The sequence below is a fragment of the Neodiprion virginianus genome, chromosome 5, assembly GCF_021901495.1.
Source record: "Neodiprion virginianus isolate iyNeoVirg1 chromosome 5, iyNeoVirg1.1, whole genome shotgun sequence".
NCBI lineage: Eukaryota > Metazoa > Arthropoda > Insecta > Hymenoptera > Diprionidae > Neodiprion > Neodiprion virginianus.
Genome location: NC_060881.1, coordinates 24973888 through 24998889, shown reverse-complemented (window position 1 = coordinate 24998889; position 25002 = coordinate 24973888). Strand labels below are relative to the sequence as shown.

Here is a 25002-nt window from a genome sequence, read left to right as displayed (position 1 = left end):
TAAATGTACACACGTGAATTTGCCAAATGACGCACGATTCTCGTATTATATACGTGTATTATGACGTCTGCGGAACACTGCAAGGTGGGATAATCATCTCAATATCCCGCTTCCCGTTGAAAATTATTTCAGACTTTTATCGAACGAGGAAGAATTTTCAACCTGACGAAAATTTCATGCAGATGTAAAAAGGATTGATTAACGCGAGATAATGTGGATCGAATAATCGTGTGCGATTATACACGATATATAAGTATATAATAAATACTTAAACCTTGTTGTATCGTAATTATGTACATATTATTACGGCGATGATGTATTATAATAGGCAGCAGAGATTAAAGTGATATGACAAAGAGCGTTCGAAAATAGAAGCATCTCAAGTAGGTATCTATATAATCGCGAAAAGCATCTCCACTCTCCTTTTCCTGCTTCTTCTTCTTCTTATTCTTCTTCTTTTTCTCCTCCTCTTATATCTTATCTCGAAACTGATTCCGAGTGTTTGTTCGGTTACGACAGCTTTAATAATTTGGCGAAAAATCGTACGAATGAAAGGTATTAAAATACCGAGGTGTGATATTTTTAGACAATATCATACAAGCATATACATTATATATGTATAACCGAGTGACCTATAACCCGTTAATTCTTTCCATAACTGTACGACACCGCGTTATGTGTATATATATACTTCTATTTGACAGTTATACGATACTAGCCGCGGTTAAATTGACGTACAGGTATAACCTCTCAGCTTTACTCCGGGCATCCAGGTTATAGATATATACGTAAGCGGCGTTATTAAATCATTGAACAAATTAAATCACAAGGATGCTCGAAATAAACTTGGTTTAACCGTCGTGTCGATCTCTCTCTCTCTCTCTCTCTCTCTCTCTCTCTCTCTCTCTCTCTCTCTCTCTATATACATATATTATATATATATATATTAATAAACGAGTTAAGGGGTATTTTGTTGTACATAACATGTTATACAATCTAGATGATAATGCAGGGTTTTATAAGTTGAAATTTAAAGACTTGATTGGTATGAATAATAAGCAGAGATGATTTCAAGTGAATCAAAAAGATCAACGATCCAACATAAGTTTAACCATATTTCAACAATTTCAATAATCTTACTTCACTTCAAAACTCCAGTCCCAATCCATGTGCGGACTATTACGAAACTCGAACGATTCGAGGTATAAATTTCAAAGTTCCACGAGATATTTCGACGAGTTTGTGTAACTTCTAAGACTCCAAAGATCATCCGTGATTTGCAGAATCGAACTTTGTTTCTTTTTTTCTTTTTTTTTAGCGAATTTCGTGAGATTATTTCGCTCGTGCAACTTCAGGATTTCAATGATTCCAGGTGATTTGAATATTTCAATCATTCCGCACGTGAGTGGAAAATTGCATCGGTTTTTGCGAATTGTAAATTAAAGAAGGTCGAACGATTGCGGAAAATGATGTCTGAAATCGCAAGATATTAATTGACTTCAATATGTTATTTCGTGGTTTTGTTAACGTCTAGTCTATCAAGTGATATCCAATGATTTCTCAGCATTCCGACTAATGATCTCAAATGGCTTCCCAATCATTATTTTTTGACTAATTTCCGCGTCATTCTATCCGTTCTGATAATTCCCGCGAAAATCGCGTAGAAAATCAGTCTAAATCAATGAAAATCATTGGGAAACTGAAATGTTTCAATGAAAATCAGTAAATAAATCAAACGAAATCGATCTCAATGATTCAATGAATACAGGGTGGCGACTGAATCTCCATCACGAAATTCCCTGACTTTTTCAGGTTTTCGAGACCAAAGAAATTTTATAACCTTCCCTGAACAATTGGTATAAAATTGGCTATAGAAAATTGATGATAACAGTGAATAAAATTACACACGTTAAACGAATAAATAATTTCGGTTATATAATTCATATAATATTGTAACGTTTCAAGACGTTACGGAATAAATACAGGTCCGTGAGCTTATTCGTAGAATCAATTAAAGGCGAAAATAAGATATCGAGGAAATGCTTTTTATCGCGTAGTAAATGATTTTCGGTCTAAATTCTGAAACAGGACTGTTTTTACAATAATGGCGCTCGACGCGGCAGCAACCTTATTCGTTTCAACGCGACACAAAACGTTTATAAACTTCTTTTCATCTACGATGACTGCCAGGATCATTAAAAAGTGAGAGGTAAAACGGTCGATTTCACCCTTTGCGACAACATTATATCAACATTATATCTACATACGATATGATCCAAATGTCCGCGGGGATTATGAAACGATTTCAAAGAATGTATGAAAAAAAAAAAAAAAAAAAATATTCAATCCCGCTATGGTTTCAAAATTTTTTCGCACAATTTTGTTTTCCACCTCTCCTCCTCGTTCCTCTTCGCGCATTTTCAACATACGTACATGCATATACACATAATAATACGGCTTCAATTCGGCACGCGCCACTCAATAAATCTGTCCGCAAGCCGAGCGCGTGCTGCAGCCGGTCCAGGAGGGCCCCAGCCTCCGTTTCTCGCTGCTCTCGACCCCAGCCGCGTGCACGTCGCGTGTATGCCGAACCCCCTCTTCAATCACCCCCCCACCCCCCGCCGCCGACGCCCTTTTCAACCTCCTTCAACGTCTTCGGACTCCCGTTCCGAGGGTTTCGAAAAGCTCGCGAGGCTTCGCTTCACCTCCCCTCCCCTCCCCTCCCCTCCCTCCCTTCATTACTCGCCTCTTTCTCTCTCGCTACCTCCTGGCGGTATTTTTTTCTTCCTTTCTCTTTTCCTTTTTTTATTCCATATATATATATATATACATGTATACACAGCGTACCGTACGACGCGTATCGTACTTTTCACCTGCTCAATTCTCTGCACCCTTTTCTCATTCTTTTTTTTTTTTGTTTCGTTTTATTTAGTTTCAATCCTTTCGATCGCACGTTGCGTTTCTTAAAATAAAAAGAAAAGAAAAATTTCAATCTTCAGGCATTACGTCCGTCTGTTATCTTGTAAGGTTAGAAACAAGAATGTTATCATATTATAGATATAATTGGAACGAAATTTTATGTTGGAATAAATGTTTAAAATCTTTTTACCCAATGCTTCCCGCATTGCGGTATATTGTATAATTAATATGGTCACGGTCGCGTCCGCAGTGTATCCTGATTCAGCGGATAAGAATGCGATAAGGGACAAGTCAAAAGAAAATTAATACAAGACGGAAAGATGTAATAAATAAATAAATAAATAAATCGAAGTAGTAAAATGTATAGCGAATGATCCGCACTTTTGACAAGCTATAATACATTATTTTGGCCGAATTTATTTAGCACGTACTTGCGGAGCTTTGATATTTAGCTGCCTTACTGGCCGCACTTTATCACATAGTTATATGTATGCATATAATGTACTTGATTGTCATTTTGCCAAAATTCATTTGTCAATCGTTCGCAGTACGGATGTTACCGTATGTAGATTATGCGTCTTCTGCGCACACGTTGCTGGAGGTCGTATAATTCGCACAACGCGAAACGTGACATACTCGATGAAAAATTTGTGATATTTGAAAAAAATCAATTTTTAGACGAGATATTACGTAGAAAGCGCCAAATTGCGAATTTTTTTTTTTTTACGACGAAAGCTAAAGTAACGAAATCGCTTTACGCGCTTTCGGAACTTTTCAAATTCGGAACTTAAACACCGCACCGAGAGAAGACAATTTTTTCCTGAAACTCGACATTTTCCTCATGTAAAATAAAAATGCTGCATAGCAAGTGTGCCAATCGGATTAACCGTTGCGACTAAAAAATTTTTGTACCAAATACTCGTTTTACAGCACGTTATACTTGCAGAAGATGTTCAATCTCAGCTTTCTGCGTACAACGAATCATCGTTTCCGAATGATTAGAGTGTGCAATTTCGTAGACGTGACACAATATGCGTAGTAAAAGGTTGAAAACTTAGTTGAACACCGGTATTTTTCGTTCATCCGCATTACAGCATCGAAAACATAGGTATACAGGTTTATCTCCTGGGCCATGTGGACACGAGTATTGGAGTATGGGAGAGTATTAAACTCTTGTAAGGATAAATTGCAGAGACGCAACGAAGGTGGTGTAAACCTCGTCGAGATGAGAATGACGATGCTTCCAAGATTGTTTATGTACCCACATACGCGTACATGGATACATAATCACGAATCAATCACGTACGCTGCGAGTAGACGTTCCTTTAAAAAATTCACTTAATAACAGTGAGACGTTGAAGAACCATCGTCCGACCATCGTCACGATCGTCATTATTGTTTCCGGGGAATCCGATTCGTTCCATTGGTGTCTCGTTTCCTCTCAATATCCCCCAACGTTGCAACGCAACGCGTTTCTAACCCTAGGGAGAGAGTCTTTGTCCCATGGCAGGGAGCAGACTCGCTTCTTCCTCGGAGACGAAGGCTTGGATGCTAAATTTAAACCGGTAGCGTGGTAGGAACGGGTGCTTGTAGTCAGCGGTAGAAGAAGAGGCTGCTGCTGCTGGTGCTGCTGGTGCTGTTGCTGTTGGTTCTAGGTGGCAGAAGCAGAAGCATAAGCTGAGCTTGAGCAGCCGCCAGAAATCGGAGCACGTGCTCGAGGCGCAAATGACGCGAACCTCCGGCTCCCCGCACCCGGAACACCAGCATCGGCCGTCAGCCTTACCAGGGGGACCAGGGCTGCCTGGCCGCGCAGCCACAAACCCGGCGGTGACTATCAATTATCAAGAAGCGGCGTTTGCCCCGCCAAACCGCACCGCGCGTGCCCGGCCAACAGCCAGACTCGCGAGGAAGAACTTTCCAAGAAACTTGAACGCGTATGCAGAGACCGAAAGCTCTCGGACTTACTGGTCGACGAAAGTCGGAAATCGATGCTTTTTCGTAGTTTGAAATCGACCCGAGTTGAACTTAAGACTTAAGTCTGGTGAACGAGGGCTGGATTCTTGCATGGATATCGCTCAGAGTCCATTGAAAGTCACTCGATACTTACGGGTATTCCATGGGAACCCGGCCAACGGCTGACCCACGCCGTTTCTCATTTCGTGAACTGAGAAAAATTTCATTTGTTGTAGTAACTAGAAAAATTCCGTAAAACAGGTATCGTTGAAAAAACTGTTTGAATATTGTTGGAACTACGAAAAACGAGGCACGCGTTACCACTTTGCGCTATCGTCGATCCTTTTTTTTGGTAACCGCAACGCGAAATCAGTTTCTGAGGTTTACTTTACTTTTTTAGTCAAACAAGGCTTTAACGTCAATTTATTCTTGCACAAGCGTTAAATTTTCGCAACGGCTGCAAGAAAATATAGGCAACGGTGTTCGTAATGAGAAAGAATAGCAAGGGTTACTAGACTTTCTGGTAACATCTGCAAAACTAATTTTCATTTTTTACCTAGAACCATATTTTTCGGTTGTGGTAAAAAATGAAAATAGTTAATAATTGAGCGGTAACTCGAACGAAAAATTTCTCTCAGTGTGTTAAATTCGTTCTGCAATTGTCCCAACTCTGAAGGAGCGCCCTGAATTTTTCAAGTTTTTTTATTCAACTGCTCAATTATTTGTAAATATTTCAAGTGATTTTGAAAAGGACCTATTTTAAAATTGGCAAAAAATTATCAGCAACTCCATTTTCCATTCAAAACATTTCACGACCTGGCCCATGATGGGCCAATTTTATTCCATTTTTTTTTTTGGTCACTAAAACGTTGTTTCAACGGTCTGAAAATTACTGAAAAATTCTCAAAACTTGTATTTTTCAGTCACAATATTTCTAGACAGGTTCGATTATGGACTGAATTTTGTCCATTTTTTCGGCACATTGAACTTTCCTTATTTTATTTTTTTTTTTTTACCAACTTCATGATGAAATTGGTCTAAAAATGTTCCAAGTGAAAAATACAAGTTTTGAGAATTTTTCGGGAACTTTCAGACCGTTTGAACAACGTTTTAAAGAGTATTAAAAAAATATTTCAAAAAAATGGACCCATCACGGGCCCGATTTCGAAATGTTTGGAGAAGAAAATATAGTTGTGAAGAACTTTTTGACGATTTTAAAAACAGGTCCTTTTCAAGATCACTCTGACTATAAATAAATAATTAACCAGTTGAATAAGAAATCTGAAAAATTCAAGGTATCTACTGTTTCGAAGTTGGGACAATGGCAGAATAATTTTTTAACAAAATCAAAAAATGGTGAGGTTTAGACGTTGGATGAGTTTGTATGAAATTCCCCCTAAATACATTCGATACGGTAAAGTTTCGATCACACTGTATGATGATGAATTTCCGCATCAAGGACCAACATTGTTCTACAGTATCTCACACCGAGCAATTTCTAGAGAACACTTTTGGCACGTTACCCTGACAATGACTGTAAATCTGCACCTAAATTGCATCTTCGTTTGCTCGTACACGACGAAAATATACACGTTGCGACACCAAGAAAATCATCACCAAGAGAAGTTTATACAAGTTGAATTGAATGTGGTTCAACGCACGATGCTCAGAATCAAGTTTGGGCTCATTTGAAGTCCTCCGTACATTCAAAAAAAAAATAAAAATAAAAAATTACGTCAGAACACCTTGGAGCTTTTTTCTTCATTATCCCTTAGAAGGCCGGCATTTTTCCTTTGAAATTCGATATTTTTTAGAGGCATCATTTAGACGATTCATGTGACTTGTCACTCTTTTTGGGAACATTTCGGTCCTCCAAAGGTTAAAGCAGTCGTACTTGTATCAAGTGTGATAAAATTTCGTGAAATTCGTTCCAATGCAATCCAACCTGATGCGTCAAGTCATATTCAAGTTCTACGACCAAACTTCTTAGTTTGCATTCGTTTCCGACTCAATACACTACAATCCGTCTTAGTGGTCCAGTGCGGTCGCACCCTAGTCGCAGAAAGTGATGTCAAATCTAAACTTACATTCTCTCCTATGAAAACATTGGATTCGTTAGTGACTTGATAGTTAATGTATCAGGATTGAATCCCAATGTTTTCGCCGTTAATGACATTGATATCAAATCATATACCCAAGAACCAAAGACACAAACCGTACCACACTACGCAAATCATACGAAAGAAACTCCCGCAGTTCCCGTTGGACCGGAAACAATCCTCGATAAAAAAAAATCTACATCATCGAATCGACGAAGCAAGGATGTGACGTCAATAACATCGGTAACCAGCAGCATCTCGAGAGATTCTGCAAACGAAATCGAACCGCTCTCCCCCCGACAATTGCGGCATAAATATGAAGAGCATAACGGTTAGAGGGAAGTCTCGCAGCGATGCGTCCGTTGTCCTCGTGTCCCTTGAAGTATAATCTCAGTAGGAGGTTGAAAAACACATGTTGGGGCCACGTGTGGGGTGGAGACGTAGCAGCGCTGCATGGTCCCGGTGCAGCAAGACCATCACCGACACCGTCACCGTCACCATCGGCAACAACGGCTGGTGCCGTTTGGAATCGCCCCACTTCCATCTGCGTCCTGGTCCACCCCCGCCTTTCCTCGACCCCGGTGTACTTCTGCTCCTTCATCGTCAGCTTGACGGTAAGAAGAGTCAGTCAAAAGCACACGTTGCACCTATAAAACGACAGGGGGATTCGTCCCTTTTCCGTCTCATGGTTCGTTTCCCGTTGGGACCGATTTCCCGACTCTCGTCATCACGCGTGTAAGATAAAAATCGGTTGCGCTTCGTCGGCAGAACTTGCGTTAAAATTTTTCACCTAATGATGATTTCGGCGTTGCCTTCCTGTGCGTCTTTCACGTAGTCCACGCATCCACACACACACACACACGTACCCCTATTTCTTGTTTGTTGTTTCGACCCATCTCTGAGCCTCGCGACCGTTACCACGGGACACCAGAGGGTGATATCGACACGCGCGCATTCGGTTCGCCTTACCGGAGTTTGGTCTACTCCTTGTATTTTATAGCTTACGGCGAAGCTCAACATCGCCGCGGGGTGCAGAGATAGATGGATCAGTGATGGATGGACGAATGGATGGATATACAAGTTAAATCCACGGCTCGAGAACTTGCAAGACAAATTGTAATTCCAGCGGGTTCTTCCCCACTCCGAGTAGTAACAATCTTTTCCCTGCTTTACCACCGGTCGCGTGATTGGTGAACGATGTGTTTCATACATTCTCTCTGATCATCGTTTTCAATCGGTGGACACGGTGATTTCTTCACCGATTTCCGCAATGTCGGATCTCTGCCTTTAATTTGTTAGAATTAAAATTTTTACGACAAACAAATCTCCGCTATACATCGAGCTACGACGTGGTATATTACTCGTTGAAATTCAACAGTCAATGATATTTTTGACCATACACCTATACACTTGACTTCGCCAACGCTGCTCTAAACGCGGAATCAAGTCCTCAAAATAGTCAGTTCAGTGTCTAGGTCAGTTTTCACCGTAGTGTATAATAACCTGTACAGAAACGAAGCGTTCAAAATTCAACTCGGTTGGAAAAATTACGTAGTTGATCTTTGCTCGGTACCGCACGTAACGGACCGTATTCAAGATTCCACGTCACTGCAAAAACACGATGACGGTACAGTGAGCAGGATGACGTGACGCATCAATTGACCCCTTTCCTCTCTCAAATACACTTCAACGTTGAAGAAATAGCAACGACGGAGAAGCTTGCTAAGCACGGGATTGTATCGGAGTTTTCCGGTTCGAACCGCAGCTGAGGTTATCGCGTCATTTCACGCAGGCCACTGTACATACGTACATACACCTATGCACATACGTATACATACTCGACGTAGAATTTGCAATACCTGCGCCAGAGCACTGATTAACGTTTTAAAATATTCATATCCGTGCGAATACAATACAGCGAAGAGCAAAACGTAAAAAAATTTTAAACAGCTCTTATCGAATGAATTTCCGAACGAAGAAATATAAAAAAAAAAATATACATATATATTCTCTCTCTAAAAACCGAACGACACAACGTTCGGGGAAATGATTTTTCGTATACGTCTGTCGCGGTAAATGGTTGAAGAAAGTTCTTTACGGCGCACACACACACACACACATACATATGACTACGGTATATCTATTTCCAAGAGTCAAAAAATTCAGTCAACGTCGTATACGTAAGAAAACCGGCGTTGAATTGAGCAGGAAACTGAAAAAGCAACGGAAACGAAAGAAAGGGGCGGTGGGGGGGGGGGGGGGTGGAGAGGGGCGAGAAGTTTATTACCGCGAGGAACTTAGCACCGATATCGCAAAAGGCTAATAAAGCGGAATGGGCATCGCGAGGCAGTCCGGCGACAACAACGGCAGTTCGCACCGTCGACTCGAATCACTGGGACGGATCGGGGCGATTCGACGTTTACTTTAGGCGAATGACGACGGATAAACGGAAGGATAGACGTAAACGGAGACGAGGAATCGCAGTTTCGTACGGAAACCGTAATCCGAAACCTCGAGTAGGATATGGTGCGTGGAAGAAATAAAGAAAAGGTTTGCTTGGTAGTCGAAAAAAAAAAACAAAAAAAAAAAAAAAAAAAAAGAAACTACCGCCGAACGTATCTCTCTCCGCGCGTACGGGTGGTGTTCGGAAAATTCTTTCCTTATCCTCTCGACGCGACGCGAAGCTACCGCGATAACTATCGACGAATGGTAAATGCGTACTTGGGCATGAAATTGAGCCAAGTTTAAGCAGGGGTGGTAAGGGGGAGAAACGCGGCAGCATCAACGGCGGTGATTCAAACCTGAAGGTGACCCTCCTTGCCCCTGGGGCGGAAACTCTAGATGAGAAAAAAACCGCGAAATGCGAAACTCGGTGCTCGTGCATCTACGACTCTTCCTCTTCTCTTCTTCTCATCCTCCTCCTCCTCGTCGTCGTACGTCGTCGTCTGCTCACGCGCTAGTTTTTCTTCTCCTCTCTCTCTCTCTCTCTCTCTCTCTCTCTCTCTCTCTCTGTCTCTCTCTTTCCTTTCGGCATCTCGCGCTCTCTTCCGTCTCTTCGTCCGACGATGAAACGCGACACCCGAGAGTCCGTGTGCAGGACTGTGCCAGGAGACGCACAAGGGGTCGGCGCGGCGCGCGGGCAGACAGCTGTTGGGCGCGTGCGGCGTCGAACCTTTTAAGGCGCGATCATCGGACGCCCGGCGTCGCGGCGTCCTACCCCCTCCCCCACCCCCCCCACCAAGCCAACCAACTCCACGCGGCCACACGCCCGCCTCTCGATGTTTTCGTTCTCGTTCTCCTCGATACCGCACACCTTTTTCTCTCTCTCTCTCTCTCTCTCTCTCTTCCCTCTTCTCTCTTGCTCTCTTTCTCTCTCTCTCTCTCTCTCTCTCTCTCTCTCTTCCCTCTTCTCTCTTGCTCTCTTTCTCTCTCTCTCTCTATATACCTCTCTCCCCCGTCGAGATCAGCGACGATGACGACTCGTGAGCCGTACGTTCCTCCTCTTCGGCAGCCCGGTTCATCCGATTTTCGCTTTATACGCTCCGAAACTCGCCGACGATGAGGTGGCAGCACGTATCCGTTTACCCTAAACCGTTCGAAACCTTCTTACATCTCCGTCTTTTATGGATTATACGGTAGGTGGGTTTTGGTAGGGAGTTGCCAAGAGCCGCTGTTCATCGATATCCCCGCGTTTTCACGATGTGTATGATCTACATCGATTAACCCTACCTGGATGAAATTTTCTTTCCTCTAGGATTAATTATAAATAATATATATACATATATATATATATATATATATAGCAACTTGCGTAGCGCAAGAGATTATTATACCTATGTATCGACGTGTTACGTTGGATCATTTGATAAACCGTTTACACTGTGATGTAAAACATTCGTCTAATTATTATTCATTGTGGAGCGAAATTATTATTATTATTATAATATTATTTTTTTCCGTAAAATACACATCTACCTTCGTTTCTTCGTTTTTTTTTTTCCGCACGTCAATCGTGAAACATTATTATAAAACCGCGACAACAGAAATCGTTGCAGTTATCGAACATTATGCGATATTAGTATAAAAGACGTACATACGCAACGCGCAAAAGAAAGATAAGGGGGGGGGGGGGATCGTGAGGAAAAAAAAAACACAAGAAGAGATAAGAAATACTTGTGTTTCACTTTCGTGAGTGCACAAATGCCAGCCGAAGCTGAGAATTTAACGGTTTCCTGTGGTTCGTGGCAGGCAGCTCTTGAGATCAGGGATCACGACACATGTATGTATGTACGTGTCGTTGTGTGGGTATAGGTGTAATGCTTGAAAATGTATGCATGCGTGGAGCAGCAGCATGTCGTTTTGCTTGTCGCGAGAAGCGGCAAAAAAAATAAAAAAAAAAAAAACTGCTCGCCACCGTGATGCATAGTGAAAATAAATAAGAACGCGCAAGATAGTTCGTGTTATAAATGTACGTATAACTATGTAGTAGAAAGTAGAAGTAAACTTGCAAAAATGAGGTCGAAGTTAGTATATAATGAATTACGTAATTGTAAGGTATGTTATACATATACATGTACTTCGTAAGATCATTCGATTACCGTGCAATTACCGAAAATTTACAGAATGACAATAGTATGTGATGATATTCGAGAGAAATTCATTAATTTTCTGATCATTAAATAAATGCGATTTGTTAGAGATATGTGCGTTGTGTTTTTCTCCGTGTCATCAAAATACCCGAGAAGTTGAAAATTTTCCATTCAATATACACCACGCGGAATAATAAAATTTTAAGAGGATGCTCTACAGTCACTCTTTACCGACGGAGTAAAAATGTCGCTGTTTTTTTTTTTTTTTTTTTTTTTTACCAACTATTATCGAAGCCTACGCATCACTGACGTGAAAAAGTCTGCACTTTCCAACAAATTCTACACGATGTAACGCCGAAGAAAAATGTGCCAATGTATAAGATCGTAAGAAAATGTATTCCGGCGCGATGAATGGTAATTCGGTTACGGGAATTATAAATTTCACGTCATAAATGCTGGGTAGATTGGAAAATTTTCATTGATTATCTTATAAAAATAATTGAAAATCAACGCAGTCGGTAAAAACTGATTACACATATCGTCCTCTTAGAACATTACAACTCGACGAAGCGGGTAAAAATTTACTCTATTAATCTGACTGGGAAATCGCGAGTAAAGCGGAATACAAATATAGTCGGCGTATAACGATCCAAGGATGTACGGATACGGGAAGAGGTAATCGGGATCGAACAATCTTCCGCGCTGCTCCATATTAATTCGAATTTTGATTTTCTTCTTCCTCTTCCTTTTCTTATTCGCCTTCTTGAGCCGTTCATCCTCGTTCCTCCTCGGTCGAGCTGGTGCAACGGTAGCGGGGTATAAGACGTTGTTTTCCACCTTGCCATGGTAACGATCATGGCCACCCATGATCGATACGGGATATGCCCTGCTGGACGGCGAGAGAGAGAGCGAGAGAGAGAGCGAGAGGGAGTGAGGGAGGAAGAGAAGGGGGAGAGGAAGAGCGTGACGCACGAATGAACCGAGGCACGTGGTCCTGTCGCCACGTGCCACGCGGTGGCGGTTTAATTCTCTCTTAGTTTCTCTCTCTCTCTCTCTCTCTCTCTCTGTCTCTCCCTTTATCCCTCTCTCTTCAAAGTCGTAACAAAGCCAGCACAGCCGACATGAACAATAGCTTTTTAAACTTTGAACAATTAGGCCATTCGACCTGTGTATGAATGAAGAACAAGTTTTGCACCTTGCGGGTTGTTATTACGTAGATCGACAGGCGGGGAAAGACAACAAAAGAGGCTGAGAAAGCCGCCTGCCGAGTGCAGGTTTACGATGAATATGTTACGCAACAAAAACCCCGCCTGCCTCACCGATATTTTACTATCTCTACGACGAAAATCGCCATATTTGGATGTTTATAAAAACTTTTTTGGAATGGAATGATGACGAAAAGAGAATAAACGGCGCGAAACGAGCTTTCTTTTCCATATTCTCCGAATTCCTCGTTGCGAGGTAATTCGATCCTCTCGCGTGTCAGAATCAGAATATTCGTCAGTCGTCAGAGTATTGTCTCTTCGATTATTCCATTTATCCTCAATAATGTTCATTAACTGGTTCCCAGTGACTCACTATTGTTTCGGTATAAAAACTGAACGGGTTTTCTTTCTGTTGAAATTTCGTGTTTCTACGATCAAGGTGTCGTTTGTTTGCGCCTGTCACTTGCATAGTTAGTCATTGCCGCATAAAATTTTACTAGAAAGGAAACTCGGTCCGGTTTTGATTCTACAAAGAAAAAAAAAAAAAAAAATAGTGAGCCACTGGGAAACCATTAATAAACGTTACTGTACAGCAAAATAATGCATAAATGCCTCAACCTTCCGGCTAACTTTTTTGCGGTCCGAAATAAAATACGAGTTTTATTCTACAACATTCACTTGTTATTTGTTGCAGCCTACGCGCAGTAACATCGCCAGTCATCGTCGCATAATTCTTATAGAATTTAACTCGCATTTTGTTTTGGACCGAAAACAAGTTAGTCGGAAGAAAAAGGCATTAACGAACATTGCTATAGATGCTGGTATTCACAAAGTGTGAAAAACTCACGAATTGTCTATTTAAAGTTTTGACTATTGTGTACAGTTAAACATACCTCCCTTTCGTTCTAATAATGAATTTGTACATCTCATTGATTATTCTATTATTATTATTATTTTATATATATATATGTTTAAAATTAACCAACAGAGAAGAGAAATCGAAGCTTATGAATCTGCACGAGATTTAATCATTTAGTCACAGTTAAAATGTTTGAGTATAACTGGAATTAAAGGAGCTGATAAATCAGTTCGTTTTTAGACATGCCTCTTCTTCATTACTACTGCATTTAAAAAGGAACGGCTCTTATCTCATTTTGCATGTTGCGCACAGTCTGGCAGAGATGAAACGCGAGGGATGGATTGCTGATATTCTAAGTAATGAATGAAGCGTAAACGCATATACTTTTGCGATAATACAGCTCCTTTACAGTTGAAAACAAGAAGATAATAGACTGGAAAAAGTTTACATAGGATCAAGTCGTAGAAATTTGAAAATTGTCATTTCCTGACGTTCGCAGCCGGAAACCTTAGTCCAAATTGTTATACCTGTACTTGTCCCTCATCGTCTGCTTGCGATTGTATGTTGTAGGGGCGAAATTCCTTCAGAGTTATAAAAGCAGAAGAAGAAGAAGAAGAAGAATATGCAAATAAGAGCATCGGGCTAGTGGCGTACATTGCAATCTGTACAATCGGGTTGAACACGAAGTTAACCTGCTGTCGGTTGAAAGGTAATAAAAAAAAATCAATTTTAGGTCACGGGCTTGCCGACCGAGCTTTGTGCCGCATGTTTTCCCGTGGTTTGAATAGCGTGTGTATTCTTTTTATTCCTCTCTCTCTCTCCTCATCCTCCTCCTCCTCCTTCTTCTTCTTCTTCGTCTTCTTCTTCTTCTTCTTCATCTTCTTCGATTGTCGGAAGAGATAGAACGCCAATGCTACTGCTGTCGGTGATACTGCCGCTGCATTGTTATGGAACAAGTATTATAACCCGGTATCGCGGTATTTGATCAGCAAGGTCTAGGTTTTTTGTCAGAGAAGATCACCTAGCGCCGATGGACACACGATTATTTGATAAACGTACGTCGAGATGTTTTTATTTATTTATTTTTTCCTTCATCCTCGCACGAACGAATATACGATGTACGGTGCATAATACACAACATACAATAATTACGTAACGTGCACAAACAGCTATGAACCATCATCGCATATACCTGTACAACGCATGTGTGTACAAGTATTTTGCAACACATATATAACCAGTGTGTCCTCCTCACCCCGATTTACCAATCAACCGAAATGCGTTCGCGTGTATTTATCACGTATTATCATCGACGTGTCGTCTTTGCATCGAATACACTATACCGACACATGTGTTACACGGGAGGACGGCGATAAATCAGCTTCTTTCTTTTCTTTTCGCACGTACGCAGGTATGTGCATATCACGGGTTTTGTCCTTCTTTTTTCAATCTTACGTATCGTACGGTATAAAAACTTGAAGACCGTGAAAAAATAATAATCGTCCGTTTGAATTCGGCTCGACGATGTGAAAGTCGTCAAATTATTATCATTATTTTCATTCATCGTTAAAGTAATGATTATAAAAATCATTCGTATGCACCAAGCTAAAATGAGGCGCGACGAAAAATTATTCGACAGAATTGTTTAAGTCTTTGCTTCTTTGGAAATCTTGTAATGGATGTTTAAAAAAAATCTATATCGAGGATATTGAGTGATTTTTTTTTTCAGCATTAAAACCATACGTTGTGATAAGCAGGAGTATGAGAACCGAAAAAGGAAGCGATACATACTGTAAAAATGTAATTTTCCAACTGACGAATAACTGAAAATGTACTCAAGAAACTTCACGTAATCTATACCAATTTTAAACTTTGTCGTGAGACTGCAATTTTTTATTTCATCGAAAAATGTTATCCTACTATAACTTCCGGCTTTTTATTCACAATTTTCAACCGTTAGACCTAGATAAGATGTTTAATCTACGTTTTGTTTCCGCCAAGTTATCGCATTTGTCCGTCAAGGAACGGATATGAATTTTAAGGTATGTGCCTAAAGTAACTTAAAACAACTATCTGGTATTTGTTGTTTTCCTTATAGATACAATTGAAAGTCAAATGTAATTACGTGATAATAGACAGAGCATTGAAAGCGTTTTAAATAAGAAATAAGGAATATGAAATTTTGTTGTGATCCTGAAATGCAGAAAGAGAGGAAAGAAAAAAAAAAAACAAGAAACAATCCAGAATAACAATACACAAGAATTTTTTTGAACAAGTGACGTGAAAAAAAAGAAACAATCGTCGTATCAAAAAATCGCGGTTTTACTGTAGCGCGAATTACCCGTGAGCACATGTTCGCACTTATCTCGTAAAGTGATCGAAGACAGTGTTCTTCTTTATCGACGGATGTTTGAGTGGAGGAGCTTTCGAAAGAGCCTTGAAAGCTCGATTCTAGGTGGCGACGGCGGCCACGTTCGTTCAAAATAAATAAAGTAACGAGGAAAAAAAAATAAATAAAGAACGTATAATAATTATAATAACAATTGTAATAATTATAATAATGGCAGTAACACCAATGACAAAAAAAAGGCAAAAAAAAAAAACACAAAAAGAGAAGAAAATTAACATCTTGATTACAGATCAAACGAACAGGTAACGCAAATTTAATACCGTGTTATAAATTAACTGATAAACATCTATCCGCACATTTATCGTAAAAAAAATATTCTCAACTCCTTTCAGATCGTCACCTCTGAATCACCATAGCGCGTAAACCTTGTGCTTGCCGAACGATTAATTACGCTTCAACTTGAACTTGGAAATATTGAATTTAGTTATTCAATTGTAACTTGCAATACTCGAGAAACGTGATAAGACAGAAAAGAAAATCACTTTTCGATGCGAAAAATGTTAATGTGACCAAATAAATACTCAGATTCTAGAGACTGACACTTTTTTCCAAGTTTCCGACATCGGAACTGACTTACAGCTGAGTACAAATTGACTTCTGAAGGTGTATCGACAATCTGAACTCGACGATTGGTTCAATCGGATTCAACGCCTATCTCCACATTTCTTGCAATATGATAGAAGAGAACTTTTACAAACTGAATCGACGCCAGAGTACAAACGTAACGAATGAAAAATGTGTAACTGGTATCGACTGGCGAAGGATGGAAAAGTAAGATCGAACAAAGTTCTGAGACCGAGATGCACTCCGAGAATAAATTCGCTACGTTGGGCTGTTATTTTATCAGATAGAACGACGAAAGGGTGGGAAGTAAAAAAAAAAGGAATATAGAAACGCCATAAAATTATGGAAAAGAAGTTACGTGGGAGATAAATCATACGATGTATTGTAAACATAGTTTAGTACGGTGGCAAACAGAGGTAAGAGGCAAAGTAAACACCGTCGAGGAGTCAAGTACACGAACAAATTCGCTCTCGCAGTCATAATGACAAAACAAAATACAATCAGTCTTCAATCAACAAAACTACTATATAATAGTTGCAAAGTTACTAAGCTCGACTGCGAGTAACGGCGACGATATTGAAATTCTTCGAGACAAATGTGGAGCAAATATTGAGAAACGACGTGGGAAACGGGAGGTAAGCGACGACGATACTTTTTTGCACCAAAGTCGCGCGCGGTGTTAACAATCGATCTACACACATCGTCCGAAGTTACTCTGTTATGCGCATACGACACATGTAACTCGCAGTCGCTAGCATGTATCAACGTGTGTGAAAATAAGAGAACTTCTGCCGCTGGGTTTGTTGTTTGACTTGGTAAATTTACGACAAGCTCAGTCGTCTCCGATCCGACAATATTCACCGTCGTGAACAGGTAACTTGGGATATATTGTTCGTGAAAACTGTAATTGAAATTGTAGCGCTGCATCGATTATTGACCAATGATCGAAGCAATTTATCTTCAACTTCCATCAATTCCAGTTACCTCCTTTTTCCCGTATTTCTCATCCACCCAATAATCGACGTGTTTATAGCCGATCTGAAATTTTTCCTTATCCTCTCTCCTCTCGTATCTGGTGAGAATCATTATTTTCGCTACCTACCGAAAAGGAAACTCAATGTCATGCGTACGTATGTGTGAAGGCCATGTCGTTCCAACACGATACAACATGTCTACGACGACGACGACGACGACGGATCGGTACGCGAGCCGACGACGCCGTTGCGTGAAAAAGTCCACGGACAAATACATGCGTGTTGTAATGATTGTTACTAAGGTGTAGCAGGAGTATTGAGAAAAATTACACGGAGAACCGGACATGCGGTATCCGTGTACGAGCCGATGATATACGCGCATGTAAATATACGCGAATTTATGTACGAAGGCATAGGTAATACTGTATCATGTACATATCTTGCGAATAAAATGGGGGTCAATAATAAATAATACTCACGAATATTGAACGAGAATCGATTCTCTCCGTCGCAAGTTCCCCTCTGGTATAGGTGCACAATATTATCCTTTCGATTTTTAATCTGTCTTTCATGTATATAATAATATTTATAGTTAAAAACAGAAAACAAAAACTTAACACCAGGTTTTTTTTTATTATTATTATTATTGTTATTATTATTATTTTCTCTTAATTTTATATCACTTTGTACGTCAACATGTTGGAACCGTGTGAGTGTGTGTTTATTTATTTATTTGTTTTTAATATATTTTCAAACCTGCGTATATTATGTGTACAAATGTACCGCGTATATGTATATATACACATGTATATATATGTATATATATATATATAAATGCATATGTATGTATGCGTTTATGTGTATACCTATGTCTCCACTGTGTACACGTACGTCGTATAAATATATCGTTGTATATACACCTTGCGAATATGTGTATTATATATTATGTACGTACCTATATATATATATATATATATATATACATATACAATGTGTGTGTGTAATTTAAGATACGGAGAAGCAAAAAAATAATAAATATAATAAAAAAATAAAGAAATTAGAAGAAAAAAAAAGAACAACCATGATCAACGAGCTAGGAGTTTGATCAAAACCACAATTTTCATGACGTCATCGGGCGCGGGGCATGCGCAATTTGTTTTCGGTGATTTTCCACGTACATAACGCGCTCATAACGTACCACCACGTGTAAACTAACACAGAAAATTGTTTTCCCCTAGTCTACATAGCTGTCCCGCGAAACGACTCGCCCGCCTCTCGGTCACCTCGGTTCAGATTTTTCTTCAACTTCGAGACCGACTACGGAACGTCGACCGAAAACCAACCGTTCCCAGAGGCTACTTCCATACACTCCCACTTGTTAAGTGACGTCCACTGACGTCACCGATAGTTTACCTTGAACGCATGACATTGAGCCGCAGTCCGGCCAACCTGCCGTCGACAAATCCGTACGCGGATTTTCGTTGGACATATGTTTCGAACATACTTTTCGAATAATATTATACTCACGTTGTTGTCGGACTGGTCACGCTCAATTTGCACTATTTTCGTTTGTAAATATCCCTCGCGAATCACCTCGACAAAACTCACTGTTATAACACTCTTTTATTCCGGTTATTTACCCCCTTGTTACTTTTGAACAAATTCATTATTCTCGGGGAATTTGTAAGGCTGATGTGGGGGAATTTATTCGCGCGCGGCCGATTGCCGTATTCTAGAGATAATTGCGGTGCGGTCGATAAATGTGTATCCATTGCGCAGGCCTCGCTTAGCGCGGCAGAAATTCAAAACGTCCGATTTTTCGAACGACTCGTACGTGAACGCACGATTATTGAATTTTTTCGATACGATATTATCTTTGGCGTTGTCATTATTTAACACCACCATCAAACGATCAGAATTATATTACAGAGGGGATCTTTTGATCTCCTGTAATATACATACTCTTGTTTGTTTCTTCTATCGCCACTAAAGTTAGTCTTTATTCTTTAAATTCCAACGGGAAAAAAAGGGCAAGAAACTAACGACATACCTAAAGTCAGTTTAATATTAATCCACCTGGTTTCCAAATCGAAAGTCTATAAAATAAGAAACGTCTTAATGCCGAATATATGTGTAATACAAATTAACGACCAATCGATGGGTAGCTTTTTCTCGTAACATTTCTCAAAATTATACAGGCAGGCTAACTGTCACGATCTAATACAATATAATTTCATTTATCGAATTACAGTTATTGTCTTTTTTCAAACGATTTAACAGAGGGCCGAGAGATATAAGAAACAAATGCGAAAAAGTTGTGTGATCGTCGCGTGTATAATACCGGCGTTGTGTGAAAAAAAAAAAAAAAACACCCTGGTGAAAATATGTGAAAGATTAATTGTGCATATATACATAATAAATTTTTTTACCAAATAAATTTCTCGTGAACGAAGACGTAAGCAAGATCACAATCCAATTCTTTGACACGGAAAATCAAATGAAAACAATCAAACAAAACTGATAAGAAAAAAACCCCACAAACTACACGCATCAACATTTGCCTTAGAACCTTGTTACGCACGCACCGTTTATCACACAACTTACACCGCGATATATTTCTCAGGTATTGTAATCTCAAAAATTTGACCGGCGGAGACACAATACAGTCTGTGCTGAAAACGTCGGTCACCACGGCCTCTGCTGATGCAGGTTAGCTGACGGAGACGAATTTGTGCAGCTGTCGGTCGACCCTTTGAGGTTAGAATACTTATTTTCATCGGTGGATACCAGGGTGTCAGTTCACCGGGATAAATTTTTCAGGTGGTATCGCTATTTTTCTTTTATCCACCTCGAATGCGATGACAATTCAGGGCTCGGTGTGAGCTGGGAACATTCTTTCGTTGGCCTCTTGCGAAATGGCGAATTTGACGAACGCGACGAGCGGCGATGCCGAGTTCAAGGCAAAGGTGAAATTCGACCCTGAGGAGGACTGTTGCAGCTCGACCAGCCGCCTTGGGTTCGACCCTCAGACTATTCCTCCGCCCCTCGGATCGCTCACGATAGAAGAATGCCCCAAGAAGAAAGTACTCTTGTTGAAAACAATTTTGGAGCGAGATCTTGTCGCTGCTGACATAAAGTGGTCTCTCTTCGTCGCTGCCTCTCACAGCTACAGATATGACTCATGCCTCAGACCTTATCCCCCGATGTACGTTAGGAACGAATGCAAAGACATCGAGGCTCTGGTACGTCTCGCCTCTGGCAGAGTGCTTTTCGTTTTCCCATGCTCAACCGTCTGTCCTAATTTCTTACGCTACTTAAACTGCTTCGTCTTTCGCAGAGGGAAGCCATCCAAACCATACCTCCACTCTCCATAATCATTCGTCAATTAGACGAGCCTGATGTTTACGAGAACAACTCAGCTGCGGTCAATTTGCTGTACTGGGTTCTCGTTAGGCTTAGAGACCCGCAGATCAAGAGCGTAAACAAAGAATGCGTGAGTTCCAACTTGTAGTATTTCATTCCACCCATATGCTGTGAGATTGTTGAACATATTTATTTCTAAAGACGGCTTTTTCTAAAAATAAAAGACCTGAAATTAGATACACGAATCAAAAGCAAATTTGCAAAAAATCTAGCATTTTCAAATTTTTATGCCTCACTTCGCCGACAATGATGTTTCAGTATGACTCTGTGCTGAAGCGTGTTCCATCCGAAATGGCAGTAGCACCTCCTAATTTGATATTCCAAGTTGCGAGCACCAAGCAGTCCCTGTTTGAGGAGAGGTGGAGAACAGCTTCACAGGGACACACGACCCTCTACGCTTACCACGGCAGTCGACTTGAGAATTTCCACTCAATAATCCACCACGGCTTACAGCAGAACATGTGCAAGGTTGGCATAGTTGTTCTGCTTCAAGCACTTGCATCATTGTCGATGTTTATTTTGCTGCTTTTGTTATACTATCCAGAGATCTCTCTACGGCACAGGCATCTACTTCTCTAGCGAACTGGGTGTCAGCTTGCCTTACAGTCCTGTTGGATACGGATGGGGCGGCAGCATGCACGGCAGTCAATTGAGCTGCATCGCGTTGTGTGAGCTAATCAATCACCCTGACGTGAAAAGAGGGGATTCAGGTGAAGAATAATTTGTGTAATTCAGGGCATCTTATTTATAAACACGATAGCTTCAGTCCTAACTTTTTCTTTCTTATTTAGAGGATGCAGCAAGAAACACTGTAATCGATGCAATGAGTGGCAAAGTTCCAAACAAGTACTACCTCGTTGTAAATAGCGATTTAGTTCGTATCAGATATCTGCTGGTTTACAGCCAAGAGTTTTCTTCTTCAAGGTAAATGGGACTGATGAAAAAAACGTCAACTTCCTTTGCAGTTTAGCGCGCGAATAAAAGTCTGACTTTGGCTTTTCATCCAATCCATTTTGTTGTCTTAGCAACATTCTAATACTTGTCATTGCGTTTCGTGCATGATCAACAACAAAAATCCAAGCAGTTTCTCAGAGATGAATCAGATATTTTTTAATCACTCTTCATTGCTTTCAGGCACAAGGAAGGACGAGGGTTGGTTGCCTGGTTCAGAAGGCACAAGCTGCTCACTTTTGTTCTTGGCTATGTGGTTCTGTTGGCATCTGTCGGACTGACCCACAATAAGTACGTTGAAAAGTATTGCAGGCTGTTTATCCAAAAAGTTGGATTCCAGTAGTCGACTGGGTTGAGATTTATCACACCGTACTTTAACGATTTCCAGAGTTTATCATCCAGGCTGTCCTTAATACGAAATTCAATTTGTTTCACATACATTTATATGTACAGACCCTTAGATTGACACATCAAGGCCACCGATGGTGTCTGCTTCCCATGTTGAACAGGTAGTAGCAGATTATACTGTTGGCCTTGAATGGTTCAAAATCAATCTGAGGGTCTGTAGATACCAAAGGCAATCGAAGACTGTCATATCTACAAACTTTTCAAGAAAACTAGAAGCGAAATTTTGCTTTGTGACGTTTACACTACTTTGATATTAGTCATGATTATAAGCAACTTTCAGCAGCACTATGAATACTCACAGAGTCACACGCATCATTCAAAGCGAATTGATCAACGGTAGTTATGCGAAAATATGATTTTTTAAAGTATTATTTGAGCAGTTTTTTAATTATTTACATTGATATAATAATTATAGATGGAAATCATCAGATTCATACTGTGATAGTTGGTGACGCACGTTTAGTGCCTTGTTAGAGTGATTGGAAAGTTTTCTGTGACCAAATAGTCGTCCTCAAATACGACTATTAGGTTTACTTCGAACTCTGCAAGAATATAAATCAAATTAAGTATGATTCGTGTCTCAACACGATTATTTAAAATACCCTGTACACTTACCAACTTTGAAATTACTTGTATTCAATGTCGGGCAGGTAAACAGGCGTGGGAATATCATGTAAACTGGTATCGCTAGCCCAGTGCAAACGTTACCTTCTCCTATTTGTATATTTTGTATCTCCGTAGCTGTAGCAATAACAAGACGAATAACAAAAATTAATTTATGGAATAAACATTTTCAATAGAACCGCTAGAGGCTACCTGAACAATTCTTATTTCATTACCATCTCTAGAATATCCTTCCGCACATCCGCATGTTTCCACTCTCACCAACTGAAGCTCAATCGACTTTATGGGTACTTCGCAGTGTTCAATAATCACCTGATTTTAAAAACAAAAGAAAAGAACACATAAAATTGTGTTTTACTTGATGCAGGAAGCTCTGTATTTACCTCTCCGGTTAAGGGCTGAGTTAATTTACAGCAGACAGAGTCAAGTCTTCCAGATATCAGGAATTTTGGTACGCCAGTTCTTTCTCTGATGTTTTGAAGCGACTCTGGTGTTATTTTGTAAAATACTATTTTAGAGTGAGCTTTTTGCAACTGTAAATTCACCGGCTTATCTTCCATGATAAATTCCAAAGACTTGCTAACATCTTTTGCCAGGAAGCTTCGCTTGATATCGCAGCGAACCAAATACTGAATGCTGACGAATACCCCATGGTAAGTTTCGTACAGAGGTTTGTTGCCTCTTGGCTTCAGCGGCAACTCAAAAGGAATCTCAGTTTTGCCACTTGGTATTTTACCTGCTGGGGCTACGTCCAGCGTGTACTGCACCAGCTGGATCGGCTGTAAAGTACAAAAAACAATGTAAAAAGAAGATAAATGAAGAAAACGAAATACTAACCTTGACAGAGTTATAAAACGCCTCGAATATTCCAACATTTTTTGAGCTCAACTGAAGGTTCACCGAACCTTCCATAGTGAGGAAAATGCCATCGTGCTTAACATCAGAGTTGCATTTGAGCAGTATTATTCCCGACACAATTTCCTACGGGGTGTCACGAGAAAGAGAGAGAAGATAATGAATGTAGGCTTTTGCATGGTGTATTGCAAGTTGGAGCATAACCTAAAAATTTGTCAATTAATTATCGACTAACCCCTTCGTGATATATTTTGTTGGCTCTCTTGAGCTTGATATCCAAATTTATTGCCATTGTTAGGTGACAAAGTATCTATCACGCGTCAATTGGACCTGTATAAAATACATATGAATTAATATTTTGACAACTGTTTGGCAGCTGTTTAGATCAAAGTATTCGGCCCATTCGTAATTTATGCACGTACTTACAACTAGTAAAAAATGAAGAACTTTGCTTCATAAAAGCGAAACTACACTCTTCTATCATCATTGTAGAATTCGAAATTGTTGGCAATTGTAACTATGGTTTGTCAAATAAAAAACGAAAATATTAAATAAACTCTCGTTCTATGTGGAAATTTATTTCTTTTCTCTGTGATTCGTAACACCACTGAGATAGACACCTTAATCAAAATTGTGATGAAAAATTCCCACTAGTCAAAAATGCCAACAATTATTTAGTTTTCCAATCGTAATGTCATAATTTTCCGACGAATCGATTTGGAAAACTAATTCTCTCGTACGAAAGCACTAACCGCGATATCTTTGCGCAAAGTAGAAGTGATATTTCAATGAATTATTCGTTTTCCTACGATTTACGGAGTGCCTCGACGTTCTATAACATTTTTTCATTAAATTTTATAGAAAATCGACTTCACATCAAGGAGTACAGAATAATTTCAGCCGGTCAAAACGTAGCGTAGCATCGCCTTAGCTCAGGTGTGGCTCAGGTTAGAGGGAATATTTCCCCTTGCGAGTTTTATGTATCTCTACGCTTGCGAGGTTATTGACAGAGATAGCGTTTCTCAAAATGTAATCGTCTATCCAATGCATCGTTGTAAAAACAATGCAAAGCTTAAATCGAAAACGGAAAACGGAAACTCTGCAACAGCCAATATTATCATAAAGATATTGTTTATTTTCATGTACGGCATCATCCCCTGCCTGATATA

The 25002-nt window shown here is 40.0% G+C and overlaps 3 protein-coding genes across 17 annotated transcripts in view; 1 reads left to right on the top strand and 2 right to left on the bottom strand.

The window, feature by feature from the left end:
- Positions 1 to 19059, bottom strand: part of LOC124304341 (myocyte-specific enhancer factor 2) — a 54859-nt gene extending 35800 nt beyond the window's left edge. For 5 of the 7 annotated variants that reach the window (XM_046762402.1, XM_046762401.1, XM_046762403.1 and 2 more), the window contains exon 1: positions 18052 to 18184. The gene's annotated coding sequence lies outside the window, so the exon portion shown is untranslated. Of the gene's footprint in view, positions 1 to 18051; positions 18185 to 18652 lie in introns of those variants that run through there. The other 2 variants (XM_046762393.1, XM_046762394.1) reach the window with 2 other exon arrangements.
- Positions 10014 to 24852, bottom strand: LOC124304345 (vacuolar protein sorting-associated protein 26C). 6 transcript variants are annotated; one of them, XR_006908157.1, is made up of 9 exons: positions 24260 to 24852; positions 24069 to 24163; positions 23816 to 23959; positions 23362 to 23757; positions 23194 to 23290; positions 22970 to 23095; positions 22751 to 22896; positions 21769 to 22354; positions 21232 to 21681 (listed from the first exon to the last, which is right to left on the bottom strand). XR_006908157.1 is itself a non-coding variant. In XM_046762411.1 (8 exons), the coding sequence occupies exons 2-7, from the start codon at positions 24123 to 24125 to the stop codon at positions 22814 to 22816; spliced, it is 903 nt and encodes a 300-aa protein (XP_046618367.1). In that variant the 5' UTR covers positions 24126 to 24163; positions 24260 to 24852; the 3' UTR covers positions 10014 to 10024; positions 22792 to 22813. The 6 variants fall into 6 exon arrangements, 1 of the variants encoding a protein (XP_046618367.1); XR_006908158.1 differs by having other exon boundaries at positions 22792 to 22896; XM_046762411.1 differs by lacking the exons at positions 21232 to 21681; positions 21769 to 22354 and adding an exon at positions 10014 to 10024 and having other exon boundaries at positions 22792 to 22896.
- On the top strand, positions 19600 to 23156 carry LOC124304343 (protein mono-ADP-ribosyltransferase PARP16). Of its 4 annotated transcripts, none has more exons than XM_046762407.1 (7): positions 19606 to 20027; positions 20393 to 20814; positions 20910 to 21065; positions 21254 to 21463; positions 21540 to 21705; positions 21787 to 21919; positions 22130 to 23156. In XM_046762407.1, the coding sequence occupies exons 2-7, from the start codon at positions 20488 to 20490 to the stop codon at positions 22287 to 22289; spliced, it is 1152 nt and encodes a 383-aa protein (XP_046618363.1). In that variant the 5' UTR covers positions 19606 to 20027; positions 20393 to 20487; the 3' UTR covers positions 22290 to 23156. The 4 variants fall into 4 exon arrangements, with proteins under 4 accessions (XP_046618365.1, XP_046618363.1, XP_046618362.1 ...); XM_046762406.1 differs by having other exon boundaries at positions 19606 to 20329; XM_046762405.1 differs by having other exon boundaries at positions 19606 to 20814.
- Positions 24853 to 25002: the final 150 nt, after the last annotated feature.